This window comes from Ovis aries, chromosome 10 (genome assembly GCF_016772045.2).
Source record: "Ovis aries strain OAR_USU_Benz2616 breed Rambouillet chromosome 10, ARS-UI_Ramb_v3.0, whole genome shotgun sequence".
Taxonomy (NCBI): Eukaryota; Metazoa; Chordata; class Mammalia; order Artiodactyla; family Bovidae; genus Ovis; species Ovis aries.
This window is the reverse complement of record NC_056063.1, coordinates 72,423,227-72,438,849: the sequence shown is the minus strand read 5'-3', so window position 1 is coordinate 72,438,849 and position 15,623 is coordinate 72,423,227. Positions and strand designations below refer to the sequence as shown.

The following is a 15,623-nucleotide window of genomic DNA, read 5'->3' as shown; positions in this document are numbered from 1 at the left end:
TCATGTTTAAAAAACACCTCCACTAGCTAACTGGTAGGACAGAACACTGTAGAAACCTTGAGAATATTAATTCTTAGTAAAAGGTCTGCATTTCTCCATTTTGTTTCTGAGAGGATACTTCAGACATTTTTTTCTGTCATTTTAATCTTCAGTTTTTGAAGGAATGTCTAGGACTCCAAGTATTCATAACTATCTACAAACTGGTAACCTCAGCTCCCTCTGGGGTGGGTTTTCCCTGCGTGACTAAATTGTCCAAGTTGAAGGAAGCCGCTCTGCTCTGGGCCGTGGCCTGCTTGTCTTTGTTTTACCATCCTCGGAGTAGCCGAATCCTTCCGATGAACCTCGCTGGAAGGGGTATTAAACGGGTGTGCACTGTCACTTTGCTCTGGGTAAAGGTAGATGCTTATAGATAACTGCCTCTTCTGGATGGGATTTGCATCTCTTCTCTCCCAAAGTGTAAAGTCTGTCATCCTGCACACAATCGTCCCTGGAGGCAGGTGAGGGAGGGGAAGGGGAAGGGTGGAGGACTCAGCCTCACTCCTCGGTCAGACAGTAGGGATGGGAAAAGAGGAGAGGGCTCAGGGCATCGAGGCTGCATCGGGGCCTCATCAGGACAAGGAGGCGAGTGGGGGCGGGAGCCGAGAGAGAGAGAGAGAGAGAGAGAGAGAGAGAGAGAGAGAGAGAGAGAGAGAGAGAGAGAGAGAGAGAGAATTCTTCCAAAGAGGTTTAAGAAAGAAGTCTGAGGAACAAACTAAAGATAAAGATTTAAACTTATAACTCGGGAGAGTTTCAAAGAGGGTTAAGTGAGATGAAGCTTTTCACTCTTTTCCCAAGGGTGTGCACTCTTCTCAACTACCCTCTCATACCCTCTCATGTCCGAGGATAGTCACACGTGGAAACTGAACCCTGCTGGTATTTCCCTCCCTCCTTTGGTCACGTTTCTTGATATCCCTTCTCGTCTTTGGTGTTTTACATTTCAGCCAAACCTTTACCTATTTTACAATACTTTATTTCTTATTTACCATGGTCACTAACTTACGGAGAAAATAATAATAATGAACACAGATGCAAAAATCCTCAACAAAATACTAGCAGACTGACTCCAACAACACATTAAAAGGATCATACGCCATGATTAAGCGGGATTTATTCAAGGAATACAAGGACTTTTCAACATCTGCAAATCAATGTGATATACTACACTGAAATTAAAGAATAAAAGCCATATGATCATCTCAGTAGATGCAAAAAAAGGCTTTTGATAATACTCAACATTTATTAATAATTACAAAAAAAAACCTCTTCATAAAGTAGGCATAGAGGGAATATAACTCAGCATAATAAAGGCCACATCTGACAAATGCACAGCTGACATCACACGCAACAGTGAAAAGCTGACAGCATTTTCTGTAAGATTTGGGGCAAGACAAGGATGCCCACTCTCACCACTTTTATTCAACATAGTTTTGGAAGTCCTAGCCACAGCAATCAGAGAAGAAAAAGAAATAAAAGGAATCCAAACTGGAAAATGAGATACCACATACAGAAAATCCTAAAGAGGCCACCAGAAAACTATTGGTGCTAATTAATGAATTTGGTAAAGTTGCAGAATACAAAATCAATGCACAAGAATCTAAGAAATGAATATTCATTTATCTGTGTGTATTTAATTCTATACACTTCCCTGTATTCATTAACACAGTCAAGATACTGGTAGACTGTATCAACGTCAACATCCTGGTTACAATATCATACAATAGTTTCCTAAGATATTAGCATTGGGGAAAACTGGTTACTGAGTAAAGAGTACACAGGATCTCTCTGTACTAATGATTACAACTGCATGGGAATCTATAATTCTCTCAATAAAGATTTAAATTAAAAAGGAAAGATCATTCAATACAGGCAGACATTCTCATGGAAGAACCCTGTGACAAGGGCAGTTTTAAGAACACATTAGCAGAAGTGTGACTGTCAGAGAACAATTACAAGTGTGAAGTTTCATGAAAGTCCCCTTCTCATTCCTGAGAGGTTTTAATATTGATGACAGAAAAGACATTAACTCAAGATACATCCACACTTTGCCAAAAGGATACATCCAATGCCCAGTAAGGACTAATTTGTGCTAAAGCTTTATTCTAAATTGTGTTATTTCTGAAAGGCTACTCTAGTCTTTGTAACTGGAAAAAGAACTCTAAGTTTAAGCACTTATTAAAAAGAAGGAAACTAATTATGTTTTATCACTCATCCATTTAACAAATCTTCACACAACACTTGCTGTGTGTCTAGAGGACTGGGCCAGGTAAAGTTTCTCCAGCACTACTGACTCCCTGCCACCTGTCCTTCAAGCTCCTTTCTAACAAGTTCCCAAGCAGCAGGGAATATTAGATAAACATAAAATGACACTGAATTTTTTTGTTTGTTTATTTTAAGCAGAAGAGCATACAAACATGGCTGAAGAGCAGTCCTCGAGGATCAAGTGTCCAGCCAGTAGGGAGCAGTGATGAGCCTCTGCGTTTAGCTCCAGGTTCCTCAGAAGACTGGACACACCGTGTCCTGCCCCAGTGCCCACTGAGGCCTGGGCACTTGCTTCCTCCCTCCCTGTCACATCTCTCTCTTCAGGTCAGGAGATGCCTTCTTTTATGGCACTTGATCTATGAAGCTCACAGTCTGAGAAACCTCCCATTTGCTAAAGACTGTGACCCGGAGCATCTGTCCCACTAGCATGTTGACTACCTTGTGGGCCTGGAGCCTCCTCTGAAGGCACAGGGGCTTCTGGACAGAGCTGCTGATCAGCTAACGTGTTTCAGTGAAAGATGGGGGCAAAATGGCAATTTGTCAGGTGCCCTCCAGGCAGATTTCATCGGTGTGTGATGCTGAACAGTGTACCACAGGGTTTTGGATTTGAGGAATCAATAAAGCACAAAAGACAAATGATGGCAAAATGCTGAAAATGACATTGAATTTTATTAAGACCATGAGTGTCAGCTTCTGATTCAATACAATTAATATCTAATGTGTTCTGGATTTGTCTGCATACGACTGAGTATTGTGACAAAGGTTATGCAAACAGAAGTTTACCTTTTATTTTCATAATGGTTATCATCACAGTAACTAAGCATTTTGATAAACTATAAAAATGCAAATAATGAACAATGAAAGGCATACACACACACACACACACACACATGTGTATATATATATCTCTTTTCTAGAACACTCCAGAATCAAATCCATGTGAAACAAAACAAGTGGGTCTTAAAACAAACCCCATGAAGGTATAAAGACATCAGCGAGCTGTCTCTTCAAATCCCTTTTCAGGGTAGAATCCCTTCAATTCCATGTAATCTGTAACATCTCCCTCAACAAATCCAAAATGACTTACACTTTGTAAAGCAGCTATGTGGCTGATTACAAAATTTCCTGTTGTAAATCTGCTTCACTATCCCTTTCAAATCAGATAAAGGGTTTCCTGGGTCACTCAGACAGCTTTCAGAATAGCTCAGCTGACATGTCTAGATCTCATGGAGGACGAAGCAGAACATGAGCTGTATAAACCCAGTGAGGATTACTTATCTATTCCATACACTTTATCTTCCATTCGTTAAAGTGATTCTTTGATGTCAGTCACTAAATATTAATTCAGGAACTATGATTCTTACATAAACAAACCAAACAATTTTCCCTTTCAGGTATAAAACTATTAAAATGTCTTAATATATAAAAAAATAAGTTCAGTATGTTCACTCTAATCTTAGCAGAACCACATAAAAACTGAACTCACCACTTTTTTAAAATCATCTTCTGCTTCATCAAGTTTTCCTTGTTTGAGTAGTAAGTGACCTCTCTGTAATCTTGCCTAAAAAAGAAAAAAAAAAGAGTATACTGAGTATACTAAATTTTCTTTAAACCCAAAGAATAAAACTAAATGAGCTAATGAAATACTAATTTTTCTTATACCCACATCACTTGGCCCTCTGAGTATAATTCCTAGAACCAATGACTATTTACAAATTTTGTTAGACTCTGCTTCCTTAAAAATATTTTTTACTATATCAAATAAATAAAATCTTGGACACGAATGCTCAAAGCAACAGCCAGAAAGTAGAAACAAGCCAAATTCCCATCAACTAATAAATTAAGAAGCAAACATGATGTGTCCATACAACAGAATATTATTCAGCCATAGAAAGAGATGAAGTACTGACGGATGCTACAGTGTTGATGAACCTCGAAAACGTGCCACTAAGTGAAAGAAGTCAGACGCAAAAGGTGATGCATTGTATGACTCTGTTCACATGAAATATCCAAGAGAGGCAAATCCATAGAGACAGAGAGAAGTGGTTGCCAAGGGCTAGGACAGAAATGGGAGGTGACAGCTAATGGGAACAGGGCTTCCTTGGGGCTAATAAAAATGTTCTGGAACTAGATAATAGTGATGTTTGCAGAACATTGTGAATATACTACAATAAAAGCTGCCAAACTATACACTTTAAGAAAGGGTGAATTTGATGATATGTGAGTTATATCTCGCTTAAAAAGTATTTTAAGACATCATAATAACTTTTTGCAATTCTAATAAAACTTGTGTCACTTGGGACTTTACCAATCAAAGCTCTGGACATAGTTTTTGGTTTTTTATTAACTCTTAATGCACATATTTACTCCACTATAACCAGAATAACAATGCCTCTTTAACATCCATCAGTCAACTCTGATATTCTGCTTCTAATGTGCTCAGTCCCATCTCTTCCAAGATTACCAACTCTCCGATGATGAACGTCTACCATAAGACAGAAACCACACCAACATTTGAGTAAGACATATATTACTTTCACAGTACATAAAAATTTCCCTAAATCCTTTGTTAAATGCACCAACACACATAAAAAGCAAAATTAAAGCCACTTCAACTGGCTAATAAATACTATAATACTAGGAAAATGAGCTACTTAACCTTTGTGGACAGTTATGCTTAGCTGGGTAAAGTAATAAACAAAATTTGACACTTGTGAATTCCATCTTAAAATAATACAATTATTCCAAACCAAACATTCACCCACATCTAATTAGTCATCTCAAATCCTTTCTGGATTACAGCAGGACACAAACACACAAATAAATGAACTGCCAAATTAATTTTGAGACAATATAATTGGGTGCTATTATTTTAAGCCATTACAGTGACCTGCCAACAGTCAAGATATCCTATTAGACCATAAATTCCTCCACTTCTGAAGCTTGAGTGTTGGCTCAGGGCAGGACTCTGTCTAATTAACACTGTATCTTCATCACAGACCACTATTTAATTGTGTTGCTCTCTCTTCTTTATTCTTCCCACTACGGCCTTAATTGAAACTGCCGTCAGTCACCTGACAGCCTCTTAATTCAACAGTTTCTCAATCAGCTCATTTCTCAGCCTGCACCTCATCCTCCACCCAGATACCTTTTAAACCACAGAGCTGACATCACTGCCGCACTTCTGGGCTTCTCTGGTGGCTCAGCTGGTAAATAATCTGCCTACAATGCAGGAGATCCCTATTGGATTCCTGGATTGGCAAGATCCCCTGGAGAAGGGATAGGGGCTACCCACTGCAGTATTCCTGGCCTTTCCTGGTAGCTCAGATGGTAAAGAATCTGCCCGCAATGCTCCTGAAAATCACCTAGTGTCCCACTCCACTGTGCCTCCTTCACACATACCTGTGATCCTGAGGACTGAATTTCTCTCGCTGCCCAGTCCACTACATCACAGTGGCTTTCTACACCCTCCAGCTATGCCTAGCATGCCCATTTTCACCTTAAGAAACAAATTACCTCTTCCAAGTTTCCTTAAGTTTTCCTTTTAAGAAAGTTTAGGTGCACTTACTGCAGTGAAATCCATCTTCAATTCAATCACTTTAGTTAAATCAGGAAGTGCTGCTTTTGATTTGCCCATAGCTAAAAAGACAGTAGCTCTCCGATAGTAAGCAATATAGTTATCAGGGTCACCATCTGAAAATTAAAATAATAAATATTAACTTGCAGTACTTTATTCAAAATAACCAAATCACCTTAACAGTATTAAAGCTTGCACTTCTACTAAGAAAAGCATTAAGAAAAGAACTTCTTCATCAATACTGGGTCATTTTGCCTAATAAGATCACTGCAAATAAATCCAGAACTGGGGTTCAGCAAACTGTAGCCTCTGAGCCAAAAACAAGCCACAGACTAAGTTAAGAATATTTTTCACACTTTCAAAGAGCTGTCCAAACAATAGAAAAATATAGACACTATATAGCTGCAAAGCCTGAAATATTTATTATCTGGCCCCTTAGGGGAAACGTTTCCCAACTTCTGATCTAGAATATTAACTATATTCAACTCAACTTTTATAAGTACGCAATTATGCTTGTTGAAATTTTCTTAAGTGAAATACTGATTGAGAATATGGACTCTACACTTATTCACAGGATTTTAGAATATTATAGACTCCCAGTTACAATGATACACTGAATGTGCAATCCTTGCTCTTTCCCAAACTCCAACTAAAATGGCAGTGAAGAAATAAGGGTACGGACCATAGGATGAAGGAGAATGGACAGGAGAGTGAGCCCAGAGAGCAAGGTGAGAGTCAGTAACATCTGAAAGAAGGCAAGCAGCCAGCAAGGAAAAAGGAAAGGAAGGGAAAGGGAAGGAAAGGGAGGAGAAAGAAAGAGAAGAAGGGAGGGATGGGGGGAGGGAAAAAGGGAGCAAAGAAAGAAAGGCGGAAGGTATGAGCGAGGATGTGGAGATGGGAGCCCTTGTGCCCTGTAAGAGGAATGTGAAACGGCGCAGCCGCTGTGGACAAGAGCACAGACGGTCCTCAAAAACCACACACAAAATTACCACGTGAAGCAACAACGCCGTTTCCAGGTGTACCTATTCAAAAGAAAGGAAAGCTGACTGCCAAGACGTGGACGCAATCTAAGTGCCCGTCAACAGATGATGGGTACAGAAGATGTGGTGTGAAAAACAACGAAATCTTGCCATCTGCAGCAACATGGATGGACTGGGAGGCCATCAGGCTGAGCAAAGTGAGTCAGAGAGAGAAAGACAAATACTGTATAATATCACTTATATACGGAACCTTTAAAAATACAACGAACTCGTTATAACTAGACTCACTGATACAAAGAACAAGCTAACGGTTACCAGCGGGAAGAGGGAAGATGGGAGGGGCAATACAGAGGGAGGGGACCAAGCGGTACAAACTATTAAGGTATAACCCTGAAGAAAAAGAATGGAAAGCTGGTAACTGTATACCCATATCCAGAGCAGCATTATTCACAGGAGCCCAACAGAGGAAACAAGCTAAATGCCCACAGGCGGGTGAGTGGACAAATGAAAGGTGGCATATACAGACAACGGAGTATGAATCGGCCTTCAAAAAGGAATCGAATTCTGACAAATGCTACAATGTGAATGAGGCCTGAAGACACTATCCTAAGTGGAATAAACCAGACACAAAAGACAAACAGTGTACGTTTCCACTTCTATGAGGTACCGAGAGTAGTCACAGTTTTAAAGACGGACATTAGAGTGCTGGCTGGCCAGGTCTGAGAAGAGAAGGGGATCAGAAATGGGAAACAGCTGCATGATGGGCACCGCTTCACTCTGACATGATGAACAAGTTCTGGAGACGGCTGGTGGTGGTGGCTGCACCACGATGCCAATGCGCTTCACGCCACTGAACCACAGGCTTCAAAATGGTTACAACGGGGAATTCTGATTTGTATATTTCACTACAATAAAAAAGTGAAACAATGAGGCAGCCAGGGAAAAACATGGTCAAATGTTTTTATGCAGAAAAACCTTCAGAGAAGATTATGGGTGAGAAAGTTTTTTATTATGTATTTGATATTCCCATATAAAAAGTCTATATAAAATTTGAGGGGGGGCATTTACTTTCCCTTATTTTACTATTCAGTTTTTAGGTATTTTAAGAAATGAAATGGGATTGGAAGCACAATTTATAACACTGAACCTATTAAAAACAAGGAATCAAATATCAATGGCCCAACATATGAATCAAGGTTCAATGTGCTCAGTGATACAGGGACACTCAAACAAATCAAAACAGCCTTTCCTGGTTCTTCATCTTAAAATACTATCAGTTCCCAGAACCCGTGCCCATTTCTGTATCACTATACATGAAGGAGCAGCTCAACAAGAACTGGTTTAAGCAACATGCTTAGTTTCTTACATTATAAGATTTAATAACATTGAAAATAGTAACTTGCCCTATTATCCATCCAGAGACAACACAGCTCATTATTTAAATAATATGCAAGCCTACATATGGAAGTATTAGACTTCATTCAAAAACATGTCAGTGTTTTACTAGTTTATTCAAAATTTGAATATGAGAAATGAAAGTCTAATCCTAAAACTGTCAAACAATTCAAATATGAGAAAATTAGCCCTGATAAAGAAAAATAACTATCATCTGGAGAAAAACATCAGAAAGCCAATTACAAATGACGCTGTAAACGGAGGCAGCAGGAGACAGAAAGAACACCACCTCTGCGGAGGTACGAAAACCTTTTCATTCCTTAGCAGTGAAATGTGTATATTACCATACGTGAAACAGATCAGTAGTCCAAGTTCAACACATGAAACAGGGCACTCCAAGCCGGTGCACTGGGACGACCCAGAGGGATGGGGTGCAGAGGGAGGTGCCAGGGGGTTCGGGATGGGGGACACATGTACACCCATGGTTGATTCATGTCACTGTATGGCAAAAACCACCACAATATTGTAAAGTAATTAGCCTCCAATTTAAATTAATTAAAAAAAACTTTTCATTCTGGCCCTCAGCTAACCCAACTCTGTCCCTTCATTCATTCAAACTTTTACTCAGCCCCACCGGAGACTAAAATAGTAATAATAACAACAGTAAAATAGTGCCTATCCTTAAGAAGTTTACTATCTTCTGCACTGGATTGTGACCTTCGGCAAGTCACTGAAATACTCTTTGCTCCCTTTTGAGTAAATGTCAAAAGGAATGTTCACCCCCTTTCCACAAGTTTAAATTCAATGAGAGAGCACCACAATATGTTTAAGTACCAAATGAATGCACCCATGGATTTAGCAAAATTATGTTAAGTGCGATACTGGTTTTCTTACCAAGCAGTTGAAGAAATCTATCATTTCATTCATGTCTACCATTTAGTCCACCACTCTGGACATTCATTCATGCCAGAGATACCTAAGACATTCTGCAAGGTCTACCAAAGAAGTGTTTCAGCCCCTAGTGTCACTGTCCACGTTAAGACCATGCTGCAGAGATGAGAGGCAGGGCATCCTCACTGCAGGGACCTGCACTGCGCTTTAAGGATAAAATCTCGAAACAAAACCTGTGTCTGACTACTCCATAAGACTGAAACAGAGGCGAAACTTCCCTGGTGGTCCAGTGGTTAAGAATCGGGCTCTCAATGCACAGGATGCGGGTCTGACCCTCACCGGGGAACTAAGATCCCATATGCCACAGCAACTAAGCCTGCGGGCCCAGCGAAGACCCCATGTATCCCCAGCTGAGACCTGATGCAGCCAAATCAATCAATAAATTTTTTTTTAAGTGAAATAGATGCAACTATTTCAGAAGACTATTTAAAAAGCGACAGCAACACTCTTCTTAAATAACAGTTTCCAACCCAAACAGTTCCAAATCTTAAAACTCCTGCCAAAAAATATCTATATGCCAGATGCAAAAACCACATCACCAACAGAGCGGTACTACAGTTAGCTGTGCTGCTACTGAGTTTTAATACATAAACATTTTTCTCTGTAAAAATGCATTTATAAAATACACCATGCATAAGTAATTTTCAAAATGTAAACCACATAATTTTTTAAAAATGAAAATGAGAAAAGGATGCCACAACCATAAATACTGTCAGCTATAACATAACAAAAAATGATGCATTGACACACCCGATGCCACTACCCAGATTATATTACAAACTCTAACAGCAATTTCTAATCACAGGAAAAGTTGGAAAGATAAAGTACATTATGAAATTTAGAAGTCTGGAAGCATAAACATTTAATGAATTTTTTTATAAAGTCAGTTTAAAGCAATGAACTAAATTATGGGTGGTATTTTAGAACTATGGAGAGAGGTTTCTGACACTACACAGGAGGCAGTGCTCAAGACCATGCCCAAGAAAAAGAAATGCAAAAAGGCAAAATGGTTGTCTGAGGAGGGCTTACAAATAGCTGTGAAATGAAGAGAAGCACAAGGCAAAGGAGAAAAGGAAAGATACACTCATCTGAATGCAGAGTTCCAAAGAATAGCAAGGAGAGATAAGAAAGCCTTCTTCAGTGATCAGTGCAAAGAAATAGAGGAAAACAATAGAATGGGAAAGACCAGAGATCTTGAGATCTCTTCAAGAAAATTAGAGATACCAAGGCAACATTTCATGCAAAAATGGGCTCAATAAAGGACAGAAATGGTAGGGACCTAACAGAAGCAGAAGATATTAAGAAGAGGTGGCAAGAATACAAAGAAGAACTGAACAAAAAAGATCTTCGTGACTCAGATAACCATGATGGTGTGATCACTCACCTAGAGCCAGACATCCTGGAATGCGAAATCAAGTGGGCCTTAGGAAGCATCACTACAAACAAACCTGCTGCTACTGCTGCGAAGTCGCTTCAGTCGTGTCCGACTCTGTGCGACCCCAGAGACAACAGCCCACCAGGCTCTGCCATCCCTGAGATTCTCCAGGCAAGAACACTGGAGTGGGTTGCCATTTCCTTCTCCAATGAATGAAAGTGAAAAGTCAAAGTGAAGTCGCTCAGTTGTGTCCGACTCTTAGCGACCCCACGGACTGCAGCCCACCAGGCTGCTCCTTCCATGGGATTTTCCAGGCAAGAGTACTGGAGTCGGGTGCCATTGCCTTCTCCACAAACAAAGCTAGTGGAGGTGATAGAATTCCAGTTGAGCTATTTCAAATCCTAAAAGATGTAGCTGTGAAAGTGCTGCACTCAGTATGTCAGCAAATTTGGAAAACTCAGCAGTGGCCACAGGACTGGAAAAGGTCAGTTTTCATGCCAACCCCAAAGAAAGGCAATGCCAAAGAATGCTCAAACTACTGCACAATTGCACTCCTCCCACATGCTAACAAAGTAATGCTCGAAATTCTCCAAGCCAGGCTTCAACAGTACATGAACCATGAACTTTCAGATGTTCAAGCTGAACTTTCAGATGTTCAAGATGTTCAAGGCAGAGGGACCAAAGATCAAATTGCCAACATCTGTTGGATCATCGAAAAAGCAAGACAGTTCAATAAAAACATCTACTTCTGCTTTATTGACTATGCCAAAGCCTTTGACTGTGTGGATCACAACGAACTGTGGAAAATTCTGAAAGAGATGGGAATACAGACCACTTGACCTGCCTCCTGAGAAACCCGTATGCAGGTCAAGAAGCAACAGTTACAACCAGACATGGAACAACAGACTGGTTCCAAATCGGGAAAGGAGTATGTTAAGGCTGTATATTGTCACCCTGCTTATTTAACTTGTATGCAGAGTACACAATGAGAAACACTGGGATGAATAAAGCACAAGCTGGAATCAAGATTGCTGGGAGAAATATCAATAACCACAGATATGCAGATGACACCACCCTTATGGCAGAAAGTGAAGATGAACTAAAGAGCCTCTTGACCAAAGTGAAAGAGAAGAGTGAAAATGTTGGCTTAAAACTCAACATTCAAAACTAAGACCATGGCATCTGGTCCCATCACTTCATAGAAAATTGATGGGAAACAATGGAAACAATGACAGACTTTATTTTCTCCAAAATCACTGCAGCCATGAAATCAAAAGATGTTTGCTCCTTGGAAGAAAAGCTATGGCCAACCTAGACAGCATTTTAAAAAGCAAAGACATTACTTTGCAAGGCTATGGTTTTTCCAGTAGTCGTGTATGGATGTGAGAGTTGGACTACAAAGAAAGCTGAGTGCGGAAGAATTGATGCTTTTGAACCGTGGTGATGGAGAAGACTCTTGAGAGTCCCTTGGACTGCAAGGAGATTCAACCAGTCCATCCTAAAGATCAGTCCTGAGTGTTCATTGGAAGGACTGATGCTGAATCTCCACTACTTTGGCCACCTGATGCAAAGAACTGACTCATTTGAAAAGACCCTGAGGCTGGGAAAGATTGGAGGTGGGAGGACAAGAGGACAACAGAGGATGAGTTGGTTGGATGGCATCACTGACTCAACAGACATGATTCCGAGTAAGAAGCTGGTGATGGACACGGAAGCCTGGCATGCTGCAGTCCATGGGGTCACAAAGAGTCAGACACGACTGAGTAACTAAACTGAACTAAAATTATGGGTGGTATTTTACCACACACACAATAAAAATTGTACCTTTTACAGTGGCACAGCTCTTCAATCTTTTGATCTACAACAGTAACTACAGTAACTGCACAACTTGCTGGTCTAAAAGTCAGGAGACCCAGACTAACTCACTGTTTGCAAGAGACTCTCACTAACCCCCGGTTATCTGAAGCAGTGAACATGGCCACACTAAATCTGATGTTTGGTAAATAAGATACCTGAAATAGAAGACCTACAGCTCTTTTCTCATAAACAAACACCTCTTAAAAAGATTCAACAGGCCATGATACCACATCACCCCATCCCTATCTACTATATATTCCCATCAACTATAATTTAAAGTCTATTTTCTATGGTTAATTATAAAACATCAGTGTTTTATATAAACTAAAATGATGATTGTCTCAAAACATACAGGTCTTCCTCAAATTATGGGAAGTGTACCATTTGAGAATCACTGCTACTTGCCACATTACCATGAAGAGGACATTTCTATTCAAATTCTGAATGCATTAGCAGTGTCTCACTTTCTCCCTTTCTGAATTTCACAAATAAATTACCATGTTTTAGCATTACTAATTTATGTCTTTCAGTGTAGACAATAAGTATTTTATTGGGTATTTTTGGGGAAGAGCCATGTGTGGAATCCTTGTAGGGTAGTGAAGCTAAAGAAAAATAGGCAGTCATTTTAAACGCCATTAACAATATGCCATGGCCCTTAATGTTCCAATTTTTTTTGTGAGATTAACGAAAGCAAATAATAAAGTACAAAATGAGTAGATGTATATGTTTCTGCAACTATTCTCACAGTAGCAAGAAAGAATATTTTTTTAAGACTTGCATTAGCTAAGGCAGTAGCTGCCACACTGCAGCACTGGAGACAACTCAGATCAGCGGGGAAGTGCGGGCTTGGGAGACCCGGCCACACAGCACAGGCCGTCAGCGAAAAGGAACCAGTGAGAACGGCCATGCCAACCACCTGTGACTTCCCAAGGCCAGCTCATCATCAAAAGTGCACATAATTAAGAAAACCCTATTCACATACTAACTCTGTCTTTAGAGAAGTCTTAATTTTCAAAGACACAATATTTCTATATACCTTACACATGTGATCGTCCCCTATTTTCAAAGAAATCTTTATACACAGTTCTCTCATCTAATCTTCACAGAATGCCCTTTTTGAGCGGCAGGGTAAAAACTGCTGGGAACATGCAGGTCACTTCTAATTTAAGCCTGCATTTTCTTACATAACTTCACCAATGTCACAGAATTATCAAGTGGCAAAGCTATGATTAAAATCTGGGTTTCCTATTATTCCAGACAGTTAGTAACATCAGTAATAAAAATCTAAAAAGCATGAAGAAAAACATCATCACCAAGCCAAAACCTAACTACTTCTTGCTTATACAGTAAATTACAATAGAGTAATTCTTTCAGTGAGCAGAACTGTATCTGACTAAAATTACATCACTCCTTACTCTGCAGGTTGACTTGTCACTCTTAACCATCCCACATAAAGGTGAGACCACGTAAGTAAATTAAAAAGGAATGAAGAGTATCAATGTCAAAAAGCTGATACAGTGACTCGTAAGAAAACCTTTAAGACCTCATTCACACCCTATTAACATGTATTCTGGTCATCTCATCTCTCACAGTCCTGTAAGATTAAACTGTCTACAAAGACAGTTGATGCTCCAGGCAGACACAAGCAAGCAATAAAAAGTAACAGATTAAGGGGCAGAGGGAGTCTAACCAACAATGAACAGGCAATGAACTGCAGGATTCCCCCAAAGACCTCCAAGTAACTATTACATCACTGCTCTCAAATCATCAAGAAAATTAAACTGTTATTCAGTGAAATCTGTTTCAGAAGGCAGAAAAATATATACAGTACCTCTGTACCTGCAGGTTCTGCAACCACAGATATAAATATCTGGGAAAAAATTTTCTCAGAGCTATTCACAGCTATTCACAGAGCATCTGCATTACATTTACATAGCATTTGCACTATATTATGTATTATAAGTAACCTAGGGATGATTCAAGTATACAGGAGGATGTGTGTAGATTACATCCAAATACTATATCATTTTATATGAGGGACTTGAGTATCCACAGATCTTGGCATCCAAGGGGGTCCTGGAAGCAATCCCCTGAGGCTATCTAGGGATGACTATTAAGTCTCGATTACATCGAAAATTTTCTCATGTTCAGTCAGTTCAGTTCACTCGCTCAGTCATGTCTAACTCTTTGTGACCCCATGAATTGCAGCATGCCAGGCCTCCCTGTCCATCACCAACTCTCAGAGTTCACTCAAACTCACATCCATCGGGTCAGTGATGCCATCCAGCCATCTCATCCTCTGTCGTCCCCTTCTCCTCCTGCCCCCAATCCCTCCCAGCATCAGGGTCTTTTCCAATGAGTCAACTCTTCACATGAGGTAGCCAAAGTAATGGAGTTTCAGCTTTAGCATCATTCCCTCCAAAGAAATCCCAGGGCTGATCTCCTTCAGAATGGACTGGTTGCATCTCCTTGCAGTCCAAGGGACTCTCAAGTGTTGTGTATTTACTTTATTAATCTATTTCACCCAGAATCCTGTAAACATTTTAAAATACTTTACTTAAACCATAAATACTATTTATTTTAAATGTTATCCCCAAAAAGAGCTACAAATCAGAATTCACAAGACGGCCACCGCGTGTCTTGACTCCAAGATACAAACCTACTGCAGCATGAAACTGAGATAAAGCGTCCGCGAGCTGTCCAGCTGCGAGGAGCTTCTTGCCCAATTCGAGATGTTTCTCAACATCTGCATTTACTCCACATTCAGCACCTAAAAACAAACAAACAAAAAAATAACAAATTAACTTTCCATGAACCACAAGTGAACTCTCACGAATACAAAGTTAAAAATATAGTTGTCTGCTTCAGTTATCTACTCAGATGAAAAAAGTCACAGGAGCTGAAAAGTGAGCTAAAGAAAGCAACAATCAAGTACAGGGCTTCATTTTACAGTGTATAAGCCACCCGAAAATATACCTGTATTAACCTCATCAGTCCAAAGAACATACCTACTCTACAAAATACAAGGAAAATTGGGTAACACAGTAAGTAGCAAAAATACTTAAACTTTTTTGGGCAACAACAAAATTAGAACTGCTTTGTTTAACTAGAATCTCACTTTAATGAATATTAGAATCCACTATAATAATCAAGAACTTATTGAGCAACTACAGGGCACCAGGCACTGTTC

At 39.8% G+C, this 15,623-nt stretch overlaps 1 protein-coding gene across 1 annotated transcript in view; it reads right to left on the bottom strand.

The window, feature by feature from the left end:
• Positions 1-15,623, bottom strand: part of DNAJC3 (DnaJ heat shock protein family (Hsp40) member C3) — a 59,415-nt gene that overhangs the window by 24,968 nt on the left and 18,824 nt on the right. The window contains exons 2-4 of the mRNA XM_015098005.4: positions 15,093-15,203; positions 5,867-5,991; positions 3,785-3,859 (exon numbers count right to left, since the gene is read on the bottom strand). Of these exons, the coding sequence (XP_014953491.2) occupies positions 3,785-3,859; positions 5,867-5,991; positions 15,093-15,203 (311 nt within the window). The remainder of the gene's footprint in view (positions 1-3,784; positions 3,860-5,866; positions 5,992-15,092; positions 15,204-15,623) is intronic.